At 32.4% G+C, this 21,199-nt stretch overlaps 1 protein-coding gene across 1 annotated transcript; it reads left to right on the top strand.

Moving 5' to 3' along the window:
- The first annotated feature begins 229 nt into the window (after positions 1-229).
- On the top strand, positions 230-2,053 carry LOC116142090 (glucan endo-1,3-beta-glucosidase-like). Its single transcript, XM_031427543.1, has 2 exons — positions 230-395; positions 979-2,053. The coding sequence occupies exons 1-2, from the start codon at positions 302-304 to the stop codon at positions 1,923-1,925; spliced, it is 1,041 nt and encodes a 346-aa protein (XP_031283403.1). The 5' UTR covers positions 230-301; the 3' UTR covers positions 1,926-2,053.
- The last annotated feature ends 19,146 nt before the right edge of the window (positions 2,054-21,199 follow it).

Here is a 21,199-nt window from a genome sequence, read left to right as displayed (position 1 = left end):
TGCAAAAGGAGAATTGTAAAGAACTTTGCCACCAATTATGGCAGATTATGTGATTCACTGAATTTGACTAGTCTTTATTTATCTTAATATATCATTTGAAAAGTCTTGGTGTCATAAAATTCCATGGAGTAATTGACAAAAGATCTGGAACTGATTAGTCAAGACTGAGGTTTAAAATATTGGATCTCTTCCAGTGGAAGGACTTGTTGCCTCCATCTCTATATATAGAGGTGGATGCTTAGCTAAAAGATTGTGCCCCAGAGAAGAATTAACTTTGGTTTTTATTTTATTTTTCTGATCCATGGCTTTCTCCTCTTATTCCGCAAGTGAAAAACCTTTCAGGGTTACAATGTTCTTGCTCCTCGGGTTGTTGATGTCCTATATAGGAGCATCAGGTCTCTCTCTCTCTCTCTCTCTCTCTCTCTCTCTCTCACACACACACACACAAATTATACTATAGCACTTTATCTAATTTAATCGTTGGAGATTTTTTAACGTCGTGTTTCAAGGATACATGTTAAGAAAGACTGTCAATAGTTAATACTGAGACTTTTCAAAAGATTTGACTAATTGTATTTGATGTCTTAAAAACTAAATTACTACACCATTTATTAAAGTCTGACACCAAAAATTTCCTCTTTTAACATATTTATTTAACAGGTTGTTTTGCGTTACGTTAGTTTATACATTAAAGAGTTTGTATACTAAATTTATACGTGTAGCATTATTCTTGATTATTTAATTAATTAGTTAATACTATGAGATTTCAAAAGATAAAGGCAATATGATGTCTTTAGAATTTGTGCATAAGCATCTGTACTCGGAATCTATATATGTAGTATTATTTCTGTTTATTTAGTTTAGTAGTTTTTACTAACAGGTTAAGGCTCTCAATTGTTTTCTTCATGTTCAAAAGCACTTCGAGATTTTACATATAAAGCACTACAATTTCAAAAGTACTTCTAAATTTTTTTGCAGGCGCCATAGGGGTATGCTATGGAAGAAATGGTAACAATTTGCCATCACAAGCTGACGTTGTGAGCCTCTACAAAGCAAATAACATTGGGCAAATGCGAATTTACGATCCGGATCAAGCAACCCTCCAGGCCCTGAAGGGATCCAACATTCAACTCATCCTCGACGTCCCGAAAGACAAATTGCAGGACCTCACAGATTCTGCAAAAGCTGGAGATTGGGTCCAGACAAACGTCCTGGCCTACTCTGCTGATGTCAAATTCCGATACATTGCAGTCGGAAAAGAAATCCACCCTGCTGATGCAGAAGCTAAATATGTTCTTCCTGCAATGCAGAACGTTCACAATGCAATAGCTGCAGCAAATTTACAAGGCCAGATCAAGGTTTCAACCTCAATCGACACTACTTTGGTAGTCAATTCCTCGCCTCCGTCCGCGGGAACTTTCAGTACTGAAGCGAGCTCCTACATCACCCCCATAATTCAATTCCTGGCACAAAATGGAGCTCCACTCCTTGTCAAAGTGTACCCTTATTTTGCCTACATCGGTAACACCGCGCAAATCAGCCTGCCTTACGCGTTGTTTACGGCTCCAGGAATTGTAGTAACAGATAATCAATATCAATACAAGAACCTGTTCGATGCGATAACAGATGCTCACTATGCCGCTTTGGAAAAGGCTGGTGCCCCCAATTTGGAGATTGTTATATCAGAAAGTGGGTGGCCATCAGAAGGAGATCCTGCAGCCACTGTGGAAAATGCAGGAACTTACTACAGGAATTTGATTGGTCATGTAAATGGAAACACAGGGACTCCCAGGAAGCCTGGAAAGGCTATTGAAACATATTTGTTTGCCCTGTTTGATGAGAACCTGAAAGCTGCAGGGACTGAGCAGCATTTTGGTGTCTTCTCGCCAAGTAAAGCGCAGAAGTATCAACTAACTTTTGCCTGAAAGAGTTGCTACAAGTTTCTGATGGGCTTTAAGTTTAAATAAGGGTGTCTTGTGCTCCCATTTTGTAATGTACTCAAGGCTTTTCATTATTTCATATGATAAATAAAGCTATTACTTAATAATTGTCACATCCTACATCTTTAGCCAAATAAGAGATGAGTCAATTTATAAGTTTTGTGTCTCTTTAAATAAGGTGAAAAATAATTGCGTGAAGCATAGAAGAAAATCCTTATAAGTTAGGTACAAAATAGACAATATCTATTTAGATGTGCCGACAAGGGCTGTACAACATTATCTATCAAGCAAGTCCCCGATCTTCACCCAACATAAAATAGTAATCTTGGTCTAATCAATTTGAATGAAAAAAAAAAAAAAATTGACACAAGTATATATATACTATATGCTTTTGAAAAAGCATCATTGTATCGGAGACTAGTCGATATATTGATGGGGGGTACTATAACAAAGGTGTTATACCTCAATCAAATTAATCAAACACAAACACACAACAAATCAAGAACAATCACAACACCAAAATTATCGTGGTTCACTTATCCAAATTGGATAAGCTACATCCACGTTGAGCTCCGGAAATGGGAGAGGCCATTGTACTACTTATTGAGATCAAGAACCAACAAAATCAATTACAACCGAAGATCACACTCTCTACAGTTTACAAGAAATCTTCTCAACAATTTAACCCTACAGAATCTCACCAAGAAACCCTAAGAATGAGAGCAAGAATACCCTCCCAGAGTAACTATCCTAATCACTCAAGCAACCCAAGTTACAAAGATTTCTCACACACGAATAAACCCTAACAGAGAGCAATTTCTATCAATAGAGACAATAATTGCAGAGCACCAAAATCTGACTGTTCAAGCACTTATATACCATTGACATAATTGAAGGACTTCAGTCGTTGGATCAACGAAAAGGATCCAACACAAATTAGCTAAAAATGGCAGCTCTTTTATAGTATTTTAATCCGACACTTAAAGAACTGTTAATATATCTAAGAACCCATTTCAAGGCAATCCAATGTTCACTGCTAGAGTTGGACATGAATCTACTAAGCATAGAGATGGCAAATGACAGGTCAGGCCTAGTGCTTATCACTGCATATATTATAGAACCAATTACATTTGCATATGGGACAGTATCCATCTTTATCATTTCAGCTTCAGTTTTAGGACACTAGGTTTTACTAAGCATAAAATGGTTTGCTAAAGGCATAGAGACAGGTTTTGACTCAGTCATTCCAAACTTGGTTATCAATTTTTTGAGATATGATTTCTGATCAATTTTTAACTCGTAGTTTCTCCTATCTCTAGTTATAACCATGCCTAAAATTTTGTTGGCATTTCCTAAGTCCTTCATATCAAATTCAGAACTTAATTTCTTCTTTAATTCTTGTATTTTAGACTTGGATCTACTGATTAGCAACATATCATCAACATACAACAGTAGGTATATAGGCATGTCCTCATCTAAATCAAAATAGAAGCAGCTATCATATCTGCTTTTTGTAAACCCCAAGCCCACAATAAATGTATCAAATCTCTTGTACCATTGCCTAGGGGCCTATTTAAGGCCATATAATGATTTGTGTAATAGGCATACATGATTTGGTACCCTGTAATCTATAAAACCTATAGGCTGGCACATATAAATTTCCTCATCTTAATTGCCATGTAAAAATGCAGTGGCTACATCCAACTGTTCTAATTCTAAGTTTGGTGTGCAGCAATGGAAAGCATTAGTCTAATAGTTTTATATTTCACTACCGAGGAAAAGACTTCATTGAAGTATATTCCCTCTCTTTGGGTATAGCCTTTGGCTACTAGCCTGGCTTTATACCAAGGGGAATCAGAGGCTGAAATGTCATCTTTGAGTTTGAATAACCACTTACATTGTATCAGTTTGTGGTCTTTTGGTTTAGGCACCAAAGACCAGGTTTTGTTTACCTCTAAGGAGTGCATCTTCTCTTTCATTGTTGCTTTCCACTTGTCTCTTTCTTTAGACTTCATGGCCTCTTCATATGCGTCAGGTTCTGACCTTTGTACTTTTGTACTTGTAAGCAAAGCAGTAAATATCAGATCTGCATATGAATATCGAGTTGGTGGCCTTACCTCTCTCCTGGTTCTGTCCCTTGAACCTTGGTACTGTTGTAGGTCAACAGGTTGGGGTTCTATGGTTTCTTTTACTACTTCTTCTTTTGGTTGGTCAGGGCCAAATTGTTCTATTCCAGCTTCTGGTGGTGGCTTTAACTCTAGCTGGGGAGAATTTGGTTGTTATGTCATAGGCTCCACCTCAATTTGTGTACAATCAATAGGATTAGGAAATGTTTCAGGGTTACTAAGGGGTCTTTGATCAATGGCAGTAACTTTACAGGGGAATACCCTTTTATTAAACACCACATCTTGGCTTAGTATGATTTTTATCCATGGAGTTTCCCTATCCCATAGCCTGTATCCTTTTGTGCCTTCTTGGTATCCTAGGAATATGCATTTAGTGGACCTAGGCAACACACCCAATCTTAGGTGGCTTAAGTCAAGCTTCCTCCCAGACCAAACTTCTTCAAGACATTTACCATTTATGCCAGTTGATGGACTTCTATTTACTAAGTAGGTTGTTGTGGCTAATGCTTTCCCCCAAAAAGTGTTTAGAAGCCCTGAGGTGAACAATAGGCACCTAACCTTTTCCAATAAGGTTTCATTCATTCTCTCAGCCATCCCATTCTGCTAAGGGGTCCTAGCAACAATCCTATGCCTCAAGATACCTTATTCTCTACAAAATGTGTCAAACTCAATGTAAAACTCTAGCCTATTATCTGTTCTTAAGGCCTTCACCTTCCTATCTAACTGGTTTTTCACTAATAGTTTCCACTCTCTAAACTTGGCTAAGGCTTGGTCTTTGGTTTCTAGGAGATAAATCCAAACTTTCCTATTGTAGTCATCAACCATTGACAAGAAGTAACTGTTTCCACCATGGGACCTAATTCTAATATGAATTCATGCAACCTCAATTCATATATCACCTTATTTCAACCAATTTCAACTCAACCTAAGCTAGGATTCACTTGCAACACCCTAACACAAATCCGGCCAACACTCCACAAGCACACACAACCCTTATGACAACTTTATAACAACACATTTTATCTATTCTCAATCAACACTAACTCATTCCAATGGAAATACACAACACAAATTGGAACACAAACAAAAGAAACCAAACCTGAAATTGAGATGAATGGTAACCAAATGGGAAAATAACTTACAAGATAGATGGCCAAAGATCATTCAAGCCTAAAGGAACTCCACTAGCTTGAAAAATCAATCCACCACCAAGCTTGGCCGAAACTTTGGTAAAGGAATTCAAAGAGAAAAAACAATTCTCCATGGAAAACATTATTCATGCAATATTCATTGTCTAGTTCATATTATGAAAGAGTGGCCTTTAAATAGGCTTTACAAAACATGAGAATTGCCCCGAACAAATATTACAAAATCTTACACAAAATATCAAGGGTTAATTCTCCACCATTCAATTACAAAATGCAAACCACACCCATTTAATGCAAAGGACAACCACTCCTTAAATTAATAATCTATGTCCCTAATTGCAATTTACTTTATTTTCCTTCACCAAATTGAATCAAATAGCATCCACACATTGGGCTTGGACCAATTAAGCTTCTCTCCACTTGATCTCCATGGCTTGGCTACAAAAAAGGGCTTATGCCATGTCTTGGACCCTTAACACATCTTGGACAAGTTTGTGAGCTTCCTTAAACGCTTGGGTCGAATGTTGTCCTCCTTGTAAGGCTTGGGTTGCTTGAATCTCAATGTAAAATCTTGCATGTTTAAAGAACACAATGGGCTTGGATTCTCATCAAATTCTTTCAGGTTCCCAAAGACCAGAATGTAGGTATTCTAGGCAGTTTGTGGCTAGGTAAGTTCCCTTTGAGAAACTCAGCCTATGTTGTTTCCCTAACACAAGGTTTTCACAGAATTCTGAGTTAGAGACAGTATCCCTACCAAACATCCCCTGGCTATTAAGTATGTTCATACCTTTTTGACTCATGTGTCCCATCCTCAGGTGCCATTTTTCAGTCATAGATAGATTAGTTGAAAGCAATACAATATTGAAACATCCAGGATAAAAATCTCCACATAGGATATAAAGACCATTTCTTTTTTCCCCTTTAAGAATAAGATTTTGATTTCTATGCACATTCAAGCAACCATTACTAGCCCTATAGGAACATCCAGCCTCATCCAGGGTCCCTAAAGATATGAGGTTCCTCTTTAGATCAGGGATATACCTAACCTTGGTCAGTTTTATAAGTTTTCCATCACTTAGTTTTAGAGTCACTAATAAGTGTTCAATAATTGATATTTTCAGTTCCTTTATATTAATCTTTGCAATATATTTTCTGATTAATTGAGCTTATTAATATATTTTCTGAAGTTGGAGGCATGCTAATGAAAGTAGAGCATAATGTGCAGTTTTTAGACATTGACAGATTCGACCTCTGAAGGTTCAGTGGAGACTTTGACAATCTTAGAGTTCCAAATAAGAAAGAGGTCTTCTTTATATTTAGGTAGACATCCTGAGCTTTCTAAATTGGGCTTACGTGTTTTAATCCAAGTAGATTTGGGTATTCAAAGTTTACATTGAAGTTAGAAGATCCAATCTCGTTATAGCTTTGGCACTGGTAAGTAATTGGGCTATAACTTGAGTTATAGAAGTCCAATTGAGATGCTTAAGATGCATTGGAAAGCTCATAACTAGGGCTATAACTTTCATGAAGAGCCCAGGCCCAAATTCAGTTTTTTTCTAACACGAAATCAGCTCACAATTTCCAGTAGAAAACTAGTCATCCTATTTTGAGTAGAACTCAATGTCTACAATTTAGGAATTTGAGTTGTAAACCTTTTAGGGAGGTTGTACACATGTTTTTAGGGTTATTTGAAGGGGCTATAAATATAACATTAGGTTTTTATGAGAGAAGGAACACACACACAAGGGGATTTATTCAAAAACACTTGTTATTCTGAATTTACGATGTTTGGCTAAACTCTTTCAATTCAGTTCAAGGGGATTTCAACTCCTAACACATGTCGATGGTCTAATGGACAAAGTAATGTTATTTCTTACCTTTCTATGGATTTGATTTATGTTATTCTGTTTTAATAGAATATGATATTTGATTCGTTTAATTTACTTCAGGTTTGGTAGATTGATTGAATTGATATTGATTGCTAGAATTAGGGATTGTATTACGTAATCGATCTATTCCGAATAACACAATAGCAATTAGTAATAAAAGATTGTGGACAAACTTTCTATTTTATTACTTGAATAAAAAAACATAAGTTAGATAATCTGAGCTTGTGAGATTGTTGCTTAGATTAACCTATTTCATTGGAACTTAAAGCAACCATTACATTAAATCTAGAGAGCTTGTTCTACGTTGTCTAATGGTTAAATACTGTTGAAGAGCATGTTTCATTAGTCATAATTAAGGGGAATTCCAGGTAGTAGAGCTTGTTACTGCCTAGGGTTGATACTTCCATGAAAGGGTAGGATTGTGTTGCAATTGAGGATATACATTGATTGTGAGGATGAGATTGAATCAAGAACTTAAGTTGTTTTTATATTGATTTTCAATCATAATTTTTTTTGGTAATTAATTAGTTTCCTTGATTTTACAAACCCTCAGCTTATATTTTTGTTATTTAGGTCAATTTAGTTATCTAGGATTTATTTTTAAACAATTGGAATTTAGATTCAACTACTTTCCTGTGGGATCAACATTTACTTACGCTATCTACTGATTAATAATTAGAAGTAAGGTTTATTAATTTTGTAGTGTTGACGACACGCTGTCAGTCACATTGCCTATTCCCTTAACACTACAAGCCTGGTTGTTTCCCATAAAAACAGTCTCATTTTCATGTGTTTCTAGCTCCTGAAACCAGTTCTTATTTAGGCTCATATGGAAAGAGCAGCCTAAGTCCAGGACCCATTCCTTAGCACTGTCAGATGTTGACATTGTAAGGACTTTAGGCTCATCCAATTGGTTCTTAATAGAGGCTAGGTTGCTCTCAGTGTTTCCTTGTTTTTGTTTCTTTATCCATTCAAAACAATTTTTCTTTATGTGCCCGATTCTATTACAAACAAAAAGGGAAAAAAAAAAAAAAAAACATTTTCTTGATATTAGATATGAATTGGAGAATTTCTCAAAGTCAATGCCTCTTTTTTCCAAGTGGGGTGGTTGAATTTGGATTGGAATCTGGTTATTTTTTGACAAGCGACCCCAACAACCTACTATATATCTTCAGTGTTTAGGCTTAACTGAAATGTGGGCTAGACTTTTTCAATTAATGTGAATNTTTCTTTATCCATTCAAAACAATTTTTCTTTATGTGCCCGATTCTATTACAAAAAAAAAAAAAAAAAAAAAAACATTTTCTTGTCTCTGTTTTAGGTTTGTTATTACTCTTCCCCTTCTTCTTGTTCCTAGACCCCTGATGATACTGGTTACTCTTTCCTGTTTGGCTAGATTCATGCCTACTTCTTATAAACAGATTGCTACCTAGCCTCTTTTGGACTTTCAATTCTAGTTCTCTAGCTTTAAGTCCTGCTATTATTAAGTCCATGCTAGGTACAGTTCTAGAATACTGAAGGGCATTCTTTACTACTAGATATTCATCAGTTACAAAATTTAGTAAGATCATTGCTAAACTAGTGTCCTATAGTTCTCGGTCAGTTCCTTTAAGGATCAAGGTCATCTTTAAAAATTCGTCTGAGTTATCCTCAATAGACCTAACACTACCCATTTTGTAAGAAAATAAGGCACCATTCAAGAATGCAAGATTTGGTGCTGATTGTAATGCATACAAGGTTTCGAGTTTACCATTCATGCATACAAGATTTGGTGCTGATTGTATGCCTCCTCGTTAATCTCATCCTTCTTCTTCAATTTCTCCTCTAGCGACTTCATCGCGTCCTTTTCTAGTGTAATCCCCACCTTGTTGTGGGAGCGAAGAGCATTCATCTTCTTTTTCCAACTACCGAAATCTATCTTTCCGTCGTATTGCATGATTTCCAATCGAGTGGTGGTCATGGTGTAAGCATTTGTGTTGTGTTTAGGAATTGTCTTTGTTTCAAGAAACCCTAATTGAAACCCTAGACAATAGCGATGAAAAGATTCCTATGAGTTTACAAAAAAACCCCAAATCTTCAAGGAACCTCTCAAATCGATGATTTAACACCTTGAATCTTTAATCTGGGAACCCTAGATCACTAAGGAATGACTCAATTTGAAAAGTCCCAAATTTTGACAAACCCTAGAATTTCCAAAAAACCCTAGATCAATCTACGATTCAACAAATCAATCAATCCTAACGCCTTTAGGCTCTGATACCACTGTTATACCTCAATGGAATTAATCAAAGACAAACACACAACAAATTAAGAACAATCACAACACCAAAATTACCGTAGTTTACTTATCCAAATTGGATAAGCTACATCCACGTTGAGCTCTGGAAATGGGTAAGCCCGCTGCACTATTTATTGAGATTAAGATCCAACAAGATCAATTACAACTGAAGATCACACTCTCTACAGTTTACAAGAAATCTTCTCAGCAACTTAACCCTAAGGCATCTCACCCGAAAACCCTAAGAATGAGAGCAAGAATACTCTCCCAGAATGACTATCCTAATCACTCAAACAACCCAAGTTACAAAGATTTCTCACACACAAATAAACCCTAATAGAGAGCAATTTCTATTCAATAGAGACAATAATCGCAGAGCACCAAAATATGATTGTTCAAGCGCTTATATACCGTTGACCAAATTGAAGGACTTCAGCCATTGGATCAGCAACTCGGATCCAACACAAATTAGCTCAAAACGATAGCGTTCCATTAATCCCCAAAGTGACACTGTTTCAGTCTTCACTTCAACAAAAGGTTAATAAGGCAAGTTCTTATTGTACAGGACTTGATTAATATTGTTATTACAAGGACTCCAAAGAGGCCTAGCCACGCTAGATATATACTTGTTATTTGTTTGCGATGCTACATTAAATTTGATTTTATTATTATTTATTTTAAGGAATAGTAGCTGCTGACAGATTTTTCCAGGGTTATAAATATTTCAAAATTTATATCCATTAATTTAACTTCCTAATTCTCTAACCTCCTCATTCTTTGAATCCCCAGAATAAGTTGCTTGACTCCACCCCTGGTTCTTGCCTCTTACGTGTTGAAAATAATATAAATCAATTGTCATCCAACTTTTAACTCTTAACATCTACTAACTCTATTGGTTATTTTGCTTATATACTCTATAATCTATATGCAATCACAAGTAAAAATGAAAATAAAAAAGTTTAAAATATTGTGAAGGTATGAGAGAAAAAGAGAAGTAGTGGTTATATGAATTGAGACTACTTCATGAAATAAAATAAAAGGTTTTTATTCTTAAGAATACAATTAGAAGGATATTAACAACATTTTCTATGAGCCCCCACTGAGCCCTTGGTGTCTCCGTCCCTGCTCTTGATAAAGCTAGTGCGTCCAATCTAGAGATCGATCATTGTATTGGAGACCGGTTGGCGGATTGATCGAGGTACTATAACCAAGGTTGATAATGCAAGTTCTTATTGTATAAGAACTTGATTGATATTGTTATTACAAGGACTCCAAAGAGGCTTATACTAGGTAGATGAGTAATACTACACCAACAATCTTTTCTCACAAACTTTCTCTCACAACCTAGATGTGTAGTGGGACCTATGTGGGACCCATTGTAAATTAATCAATTATGAGTTGTCACATCAAGATTGTGAGAGAAAGTTTATGGGAGAAGGTTATTGGTATAGTATTATTCCTAGGTAGATAGTTTTCCTTTGGGTGGCCATGACCCCATGCCCAGTGAGGACTACAAAATATTTCATAAATTTACATAGTAAACTATTAATTTAGTCCTCATAAATTCAACTATCCTTTGGGCCACCTCAGGTTTTGAACTCAAACCATATCACCCATAAATGTAACTTCCTAACTCTAACCCCCTCATTCATTAACTATTACATTTCGACCCTCTAGAATAAGTTTCTTGGCTCCATCCCTGGTTCTTGCCACTTATGTGTTGAAAACAATAGTTTACGCATATATATTCTAAAGGCACATGTAAATAAGCTTCGTTTCAATGAATGTGTTTATGTAAATATGCACTTAGGTTTTGAGTTTTTATACCTCTATATATATAATGTAGGGTTAATATTTCTCATCAAATGAGCTTAGATCTAGTTAACATGTAACACATTAATGCGTATTCTAAATACATATGTTAAAAATAGTTCTTACAGATAACATGTCAAAGAATATAAATTATTTTTATTCATATTTAGATGGTAAGATCTTGTTCTTGTAGTTAGTGTGTGTTCTAAAGATACATATAAATTAAATCATTTCAGATTTGAGGAATATGTAACACAATAATGCGTATCCTAACCAAGCACACGTGTTAAAAGAATAATTCTTGTAAATTGTCAAAGAATGTAAATTATTTTTATTCAACTTTAAACGGTAAACTATAGTTACCAGATCAAGTCAGATTCATTTAAAATAAAACACGATAACACGTATAAATTCTAAGAACACAAGTTAACTCGAGGAATCCCATTTCAATGAACACATGTTTATTTAAGCATGCACTTGAGTTTCAAGTTCGTGATCAAGAAATGCATAAGAAAAGAAACACACATCTAATACATAATCTATGATTTTGTTTATTTTGAAAGAAAATGAAATGCAATGTTTGATCATGTTTATTAAATATAAGATCAGAAAATGAATGAAATATATTCAAAGAATATTCGTAACTTGTTTAAATCAAGAAATGTCAGTAGCTTTTATTGGTTGTATCAAAAACATAGCTGGCTAGAATTAATATTTGAAGAGATAGTGTGGCAATCATGATCGTACTGCAAATCTGCAAACTAACTTAATTCCATTCAACCCTTAAATTTCCAAGAACCTTCATCTAATTGTATTTTTGAGATTTGTGAATGTGTGCAACATCATTTTCCGAAAACAATATATGAAAGAAAAATAGATTTATTTGAAAATAACAGAAAGATGTACTAATATACTAAATATTGAATAAAATATTTTCTTTAAATAATTTTATAATCTAATTAAAATATATTATAAAATTATCTGAAAAATAAAATAAAACATTTACAGGAAACATTTATAGTAAGGTGATAAGTATATATAGAATCGAACGTCAAAGTTTCTATAATTTGGCTGGAGAGAATCAATATATATATGTATATATGAATTTTACCTCTTTTAAAAATTGTAAGAGAACTTTTGAGTGATCTTAAAAGTAAATCTGATTTTCAAAATTAAAAAATACCAAATATCAGAAAAAGTTGAATATTATTCTAGAGTTTTACATGGGTCAAAGATTGTATATTTTTAAATGTTGATTCTGAAGTCTATACTTTTCCGTTAGACTCAAGTCATCTAAAGGATCATTTAAATTAAAAATAATTTCATGAAAAAGTGCATGTCAAATATTCAATTTTATATATTTTTTTTTAATGAATTAATTCTGGCCTTGATACTCCTGAAAATTTTTAGTTTATGTTAGAAGTTAATGAAATTATTTTGATTAAAATTATCACTATTAAAATCTTGAAAAAAAATTCACGATTTTTCAAATGTAATAGACTTGAAAATCATTTAAAATGCTTTTAGAAGTTGGAATAGTCTCAAATTAAATAATAATAATAATAATAATATCTCCGTTATCCAAATTAATTTAAACTAACCCTCAAACTTGTAAATATTACCACTGTTTTAAAATTTGGCCCGAATTGAGTATAAACCTAGTCTAAGTAGTTAACTCAAATTGACCAGTGGTCGAACTGGTAAAATAGTAGCGAACCACCAATCTGACTAGCTCGAGACTTATAAATGTACAAATAAATCTAAATGCAATTAAAAATTGCAGAAGAAAATAGATATAATTAAGCAGTTAATCCGAGGTCATAGTTAAAAATTAATTTCTCTAATGCCCACTACATATTTGATCAAACTTTAGCTATTACAAAGAAAGATATAATATGTTGATAGATCATAAATTTACACAAAATTAATTAATATATCAACTTTTAAAAACTTCATGACAAAAGCATAATACCACTAAAAGTTTTAATTAAGTAAAGAGTTTGATGATGATGATGCTAACTATAATAACACATTTAGTTTAGGCTCTTCACAATATTTAATATATTGAGTTCTTCACTTCTTCTTCTTCTTCTTCTTCACTTCATGCATGCATTAAATTTTTTTTTTCTGTTTTTTTCTTCTTCTTTTTTTCTACTTTCCCCTTGACCTTTCTGCAAGTAAAGCTTTGTATTCCTCCCTCAAGCTATTATATTTCTCACTCAAATTCTTGAAAGCTTGTTTTCGATCGTCCGGAATCTCCTTCTTCTTCTTCTTCTTCTCCTCGAGTCGAAGCTTCACCGATTCGATTTGCCTCTTCAGTTCATGTATCCTCGTTACCTTCTCCTGGTGCAGCCTTTGCAATGTCTCCAATTCACTTCCATCTTCAGCCAGAAAGTCAAGAAAAAACAATTACATAATATAGAGTTCACTCTCATGCCCATTGAGTTTAGCAAATTTTTTTTTATCTTCTTCGAAAATTCTCTATGTATAGAATTTTGCAAAAATGAACCCTAATGCATATTGTCACAAGGACCATTAATATAATTAAATACAATAATAATAATAATAATTGAAAATAAAAAATAAAAAATAATACATTAATATTTGAATAGTAAAATCGTGTATGCTAAAATGTTGTAAAACAAGTAAAATGCCACTTACACTAATTTCTCCCAAAATGTGTTCTATACAATAAAACATGAAAAATTGTAATCAAATTTTTCTAAGTCAATGTGTTTCTGTGATAACTAGTTCTATATTTTCATAATTAGAAACCAAAATAATTGATCATTTAATAAATAAATAAATAAAACCACCCCCAGAAAATGAGATAAAATAGAAAAATATGTAATGAAATTAAAGCAAGAAAATTGAAGTACCTGAATTGTTTGAACAACCAATACCGTAATCATCCATGACTTTATAAATTCCTGAAGAGGAAGAGAAAAGAAAATTAAAACAACAGAAACAGTTCAGATAAATGCTTTTGTTTTATTTCACGAATTCATTTTCTTGGAGAGACTACTCATGTATCAAGAGTGCTAAAGCAAACCCAATTACATCTAGGAATAGATGAAGATTTCTATTATGAATAAATGTGAAGTCAAGTCAAATGCTATCAAAAAGGAGATCTCGTTGTTAAAGGTGGGCATGATGGCTTTAGAAGTCTTCAGAATTGAAATCTCAGAAGCTTTTCTGTTTGATTTTTCAATGAGATGATCATTGATTTTTGATCTGAAACTCAAGACTCTAGAACATCTTGGAGACAGAAAGTTGTTTTTGACCATAAAATCAATGGATTTTAAGCCACAGATTTGATCATGTATACGACAAAACAACTTCATGCCAATCATGGATTTAGTTGTTTTCTTAATGAAATCTGTATATACTAATATTATAATATAGTTCTTTGTGAAAAGACAATTTTGACCCCCATTTATCTAACCCACAACCAAAGACCCCCAAAAAGTTTATACTTAAATTAATGCAAGAACTAAGAATTAAAGTAGTATTATTATTTATATTTTTAAAAAAAATGAGATTTATTATAAAACAGTAACATGGCCTTTAAAAATGGACAGATTTATATGAGTGTGGGTTGGGTTTGGACTTTGAAGTAATCGGAAAAGATCCGAAAATCCTCATGAGTATGAGATCGGATACAAGTGTGGGTACGTATGTACATACCCATCGTGAACCAGAACCGTTGCCATCCCTATAAATAAAATAAGAATTAGGGTAATAATATGATTTTTTAAAACAAGTTTATTGAATTGAATAAGTGGCCTGGACCTCAAATTTGTAATTAGGGGAAATAAAAATTTTATACCTAAAAAGACCAGCCACTTTTAAAAGAAAGAATCAAGAAGTGGATTGGGTATGGGTATGGGTTTGGGTTTGGGTCACGTGAGTCTGAAACTAAACCCAGTTCTTGACAGAGTTGGCAGGAAAGAAATCTCTAAAAACCCTCAACTTCCAACCAAAACTCTTTTATAGTACCACAAACATATAACACTACAGATAATCACACAGAACATAGCATACTAAACAGTATCAATCCAACAGTTATCAATACTGGTAGGACGAGAGTGTTGAAGGAAACAAAAAAGATAAAAAGATAATGGAAATGGAAGTAGAAATACCTTTTCATTAATGAAGAAGATGAGATGAAGAGAGAGCTAAGAGAATTGAAAAATGAAAAGTGGGGGTTTGGAGGAGAATTAGAGGAAAAATTAGGGGAAGGGTTTTCAAAGGGTTAAGAGAAGAGGTGGCATATATTTATATAGCAAAGTGTCAACCTGGAGACACTCAAGAGACACATATATCAAACCTGCATGGATGTCATCTAAGAGACATCCATTTAGAGAATACTTACTTACTTACTTTTACTTAATTAATTTCCAGAATATACAAAACAAAAACAGAAAAAATAATTTACAAACCACACACAATGACATGTTTTAAACATGGATGGGACTGAAATGCAATGTTTAAGAGTTTTATCATAAGGAAAATATTGTTAAAAAAAAAAAAATCTTCAATAAAATCAAGTAGGTGAAAAACCAACCTGCCTTCACAAGCTTCGAACACTGTGTTATATGTCCAAGACCAAGAAACTTCTTCACTCTGAAAATGAAAATGAAAATGTGTTTTTGATGATGATGCAGATTAGGGTTTTTGACTAAGGGAAATATATATAATCATGGAAGCGTGTGCGCGCATGGCACATGACCTTTCAAGAAAGAATTGTTGGTAGGGTTAATTTAATTAACTGGGGGAGTAAAAGTTATAAAGGGGAAATGTAAAGTATTTTAAATTTTCCTTGAAGGGAAACAAAATCGAAGGTACGCATTCTGCCACAGAGATTTCTTTGGCCTTTGATGTGAAAGTTTTTCAGGTCCTCCCATCCCTATACTTCTGCAAATTTCAGAAGAAAGGTAGCTATGGCTACTCCATTTGAGAGTGAGACAGACAACACCACAATTTTCAACACAAGGACCGTTCTAGTAAATGTATGATGCCGTTGTCCTTAGTCTGGTAATGCTATAATCAGATCTTGAAAATTGTTAATGTTAATGTTAATGTTAATGTTACTAATAGATTTCTAAACATAATGTTATACTAAATGTCGATTGATAACAACGTTATCAATATGGTAATATTATCGAATCAATAATTATCCGTCACATGGTGTTGTCCTTCTAATTTGGATTTTTGCTTAAGCCCATATGCTATATGAACAATTATGGACCTTATCTCTGATGTGAAAGATTTTTGGAATCAGCCTTTTACTATTTTTAAGTATAAATGACAGAGGGAGATACCAGGAATTATTGTAGAAGTATGGCAAATTTGAAGTACTTGAATTATTGAAGAATAATGACAAAAATAAAAGGAAAGAGAATGGATCCATACAAAAACAGTAAATAAATTTTAACACAAGAGATGATCTTATAAATATTTTTTGCCCTAACTCCTTGACAACTATTGGATTACAATAGATCAGAGGTCGAAAAAGTTATATCAACATTTTAAATTAAGAATTTAAATTGATATGAGTTTGATCAAACAAAAAATAAGGGGTTAAAATGAAAAGAAAGTAAAATGTGAGTCAAATATATAATTATTCTGATCAAATCTTCGAACTTTGGGGTTGACTAAGCTTTCTTTGACCTGAACAAACTGCATTCTGAAGTTCATGGTTTGTACCATGAAGACTGTCTTTGAGTGTTTGAGCTGTGGGGTTTGACCCAACACAGGATTGTACAAACAGTCAAACACCTTTAAGTTTTTGGACCATTTTTGATAGTTTTTAAAACCAGTAGGGGGTTGAATTTTTGACCTAAAGATTTGGGGTTTTTCGGTAATTTTTACTCTTTAATCTTTTTGTTGGTCCCAGTAAACCAAATCGCTTGCAGTTATAAATATGCATTAAATGCATTTTTTGAATGGTCACAACTCACAAGAATAAAATAAGATAAAATAGAATAAAAAAGACAATCTCAATATCTAGCAAAAATAAATAAATAAATAAATAATATCCTCAAGTCAAGGGTTAGAAAATAGAAATTGAATAAACATTCTAAAATATGTAAGAAAATTATGTGGATTTAATTTTAAAATTTATTAATTTTGTTAGTTGTTAAATTAATGAAAAAAAAATTTGTAATTAAGGTGTCCGAATCAACTTACGTATCTATCGCCACAGCTCTCCACTTAAATCGCAGAAACTTAGATGAAGAATCTGAACCTGAGACCAAACATTTATCCACACTACTTTTAGTTTGTCTTAATCATCCGAATTACCTACGGATGTTAAAAAATAAATAAATAAGCAATGTTGACTATGGTAGGTTTTGAAAGATTTCTAGAATCACAATAAATTATCAATGACTAAAGCTTAATTGGGAATGATGCATGTAGTATGTATTTAGCTAATTTTTTTTTCCTTTCAAAAACATGCTTCATACAAAAGAAATAAATTAAACAAGCTTAAATTAATTAATTATATTAATTACAAGCATTAATTATGACTATTCACATGAAGGCATGCATAGTGATAATTTCTTTCAAATATATTCATTTAGAGGATTGCTCAAACCCAAAACACTATTTTTGTGGATTAATAAGATAAAATAAAAACAAAGATTAACACATGGTATGAGAAAGAAACAACATATTAATGTTAAGAAGGTTTTAATACATGAATTTATACATATTGTATTCATCATTTCTTTCAAAAATCGACACTAAAATTATCACATAACCGACCATAATCGTTAAAAGATATAAAAAAAAAATATATATATATATATATATATTAGAGAATCATAACCCAGTTTAACTTTTTATTTTATAGTTTTTTTAAGTTAGCGGGTACTTAAGTTTTTATACAAAATTCTTTTATCTTTAACGATGAAGATTATGTTCTGTGACCATGTTTTATAGATTTTAAAACTTAAATTCTTAAATGATATTAGACCTTAAATCAATTTGATTTTCTTGTAATAATTCAAGTGGATCTACATGTATTAGACCTTATATCTTTAGACCAATTCAATTTGACTAATCATAAACCTATGAGCCTTAATTAATTAAGCTTATATTCATATCTTAAAAATGCCTTAATTGTGTGTGACTTTATGTAACATTCCAAAATTCATATGCATAGAGCAAAGAGCCCAAATTCAACATGACCTAGATAGATTTTTCTTCTATTATAACTTGTATTATTTTAATTTATGGTCAACTAGCTTATCTTTATTTATTTATTGGAACTCTCAAAGATTCATTAATTGATAAATAATTAAATAATGTGGTCAAAACAAATAAGAATTAATGATACTCATTGCCTTATGCTTGTGTAAAACAATACCCATTTCAAAGAAATAATTTTAAACATTAATTTAATCTTGAACACACTTACAACATTATAATGTTTAATTAATTCTATATAATGTTATATTATTATTACTATGATCATATTCATTTCTTGAAGACTAAGAGGGTAATCATATTATATACTTCAAATCCTCGTAAATTCATGATGGCATAACATTAGCTTTGTGTTGATCTTCATCATGGCTTAAAATTTCTTACACTTTTCAATACAATTAGGAAAGGATTAAATTAATAGATTTCAAAAAGTATACTCAAAAACTCTCCTTTTTAGTTCTTTCTTTTGCTTGTTTTCTATCCCACTTACCCAAACCCCTTTTCCTCTCTCTACTTAATTTCCACACTTTTAGTGATTAAAATTAGAAAATAATACCACATATTCTTAATTAATTGAGACCTCTCTCAAGTATCACAAAGAGTCAAAACAATATTAATATATATTTTTACTTATTTTAGAAAATTATCAATGTGATTGTTAATTAATCACCAACTAGAATAGATAAAAGAGGAATATAACATTTATATGACATGATTGATTTGACATAGATGATACAATATACTGGTATATTAAGATTTCTTATTTTTGAATAATTAAGATTAGAGTTTTTATTTATACTAAAGTGATAAATGGCTCCAAATTAAAACTATTTCAAATAATTAAGCCTAAAGTTTTTGTTTATACTAAAGTAACAAATGGGTCCAAATTAAAAGTACAAAGAAAAAAGGCATTTGAATTTTTGAACATATATGAGAATTTGTGCACTTTTCTAAGACAAATCTTCCATTCAAACTAACTACTAATTGGAATAGATAAAAAGAGAACATAATCTACTAAGAAATAACTGACTTGCCGTACAGATGATACAATACACTGTTATATCAACATTGTTTCAAACAATTAAAACTAAAGTTCTTTCGCCTACACTAAAGTGATAAATGGGTTCAAATTAAAAAGCACAAAAAGGGTATTTAAAATTTTTAAATATATCTAAAATTTATGTCCTTTTCTTATAAAAATCCTCAAATCAAACTACTTGATGATTGAAGTTGAACGTAAGATTATCAATATGAAAAGAAAACAAATCCCTTGCTTTAAGATTTCGTAAAGGTTAAAAGGGCTGTATACAAGTCTAGTAAGAAACTATTAGCATGCAGTGAATATATATTGTGTATATATACAGACCCATCATTGCCATTTGCCCAGTGCTAACTGTACTTGTTTCTTTATAATTTTTCAATATTATTTTCCTTTAAATATCATACAACTACAAATATAAATAATTTTTATATTTAAATTATATTATTTTTCTGTTAATTGAGGTGTTCGAACTAGTTTATACGCACTTCGACTAATTGTGCCCACATCAACTTGCATATTTGTGCCCAATAAAGAACCAAACTTGAGATTATAGGCTGAACGATCTTGAGACCATTAATTGAAGTCATGCACAGCACCTCAGTTCGCCCTTGTGTGTTCGCCCTTAACACAAGCTACCCATGGGCCATGGGTGTGTAATTATATCAATTTTCTATATAACAATCAAAGAGTCATTTAATGCAACCTAAAATCCCATGAATAAAGTCAGCAATGCTGGTCCTGCTCCTGCATCTTCTCCCGAAAATCTAATTTAATTTACAGTGAAATACAATAATTATCCATATCACTTTCCTACTTAAGAGGAAAATGAGATATTGGAAAAGGTCTTCATTATTGAGAAGGAATTAAATTTGTTTATTAATTCATACAAATCTATATTATAATCTAATAGTTTAGATGTTGTTTAATTGATGGAAAAAATAAATACATTTGTTCATGATTTACTTAGGGAGTAATGGCAGCTAGTTGTTGTAGAATAACTTCTCCTAAAAATTAGTTAAGTACACGTAAACTAACATAGACACCTCAGGTATTAAAAAATAAAATACCCTTTTAACTTCTTTTTCGTCTTCAACGATTTATTTGCAACGTCTTTTTATATATAGTTTTTCATTTGAGTTTTTCAATAATTAAAAAAATATATATTTAATCATTTCCAAAAATCGTTAAAACAATTCGAAACTTAATGATCTTTAGAAGAAATCAAACCTATGAAGTAGATAACCAACACTAGGTAGTCGATGATAAACAAGACTTTGAGTGTATTACTTAAAAGACTTAAATTCAATTCACCTCGACCTCCTATTAGAGATGGTCAATGAAAGTTTACCTGATCATTACTTCAAGATCTCAGAGTAAGTAAATACGCATAAACTAACCCAAAAAACACTAAAAAAATAAAAAACCTAAGAAGTAATAACTATTTCAATTGAATTCCAAAATCTTTGATATGGGTGAATTATTTTATCTTTGTATCCCACTTGTAATTTTGTTCAGTTTTTTCATATTGAAATTAGATTGAAAATTCTGTAACCATTAGATTCAAACCAAACCAATAAAGGCCCCATTACCATTATAGAATGAGACTCAATTCCAAAATCCACAAAATGTTTGTGGGGGGGGGGGGGGGGGGGGGGGGGGGGGGGGGGGGGGTGGGGTCAATTTTTAGTGACTGTAAAGCACATGACAAGGTACAAATAAATCTAATCAAATGTCAGAGCATGAGGACTC

The sequence above is a fragment of the Pistacia vera genome, unplaced genomic scaffold (genome assembly GCF_008641045.1).
Source record: "Pistacia vera cultivar Batoury unplaced genomic scaffold, PisVer_v2 Contig405, whole genome shotgun sequence".
Taxonomy (NCBI): domain Eukaryota; kingdom Viridiplantae; phylum Streptophyta; class Magnoliopsida; order Sapindales; family Anacardiaceae; genus Pistacia; species Pistacia vera.
This window is presented reverse-complemented; position numbering and strand designations above follow the sequence as displayed.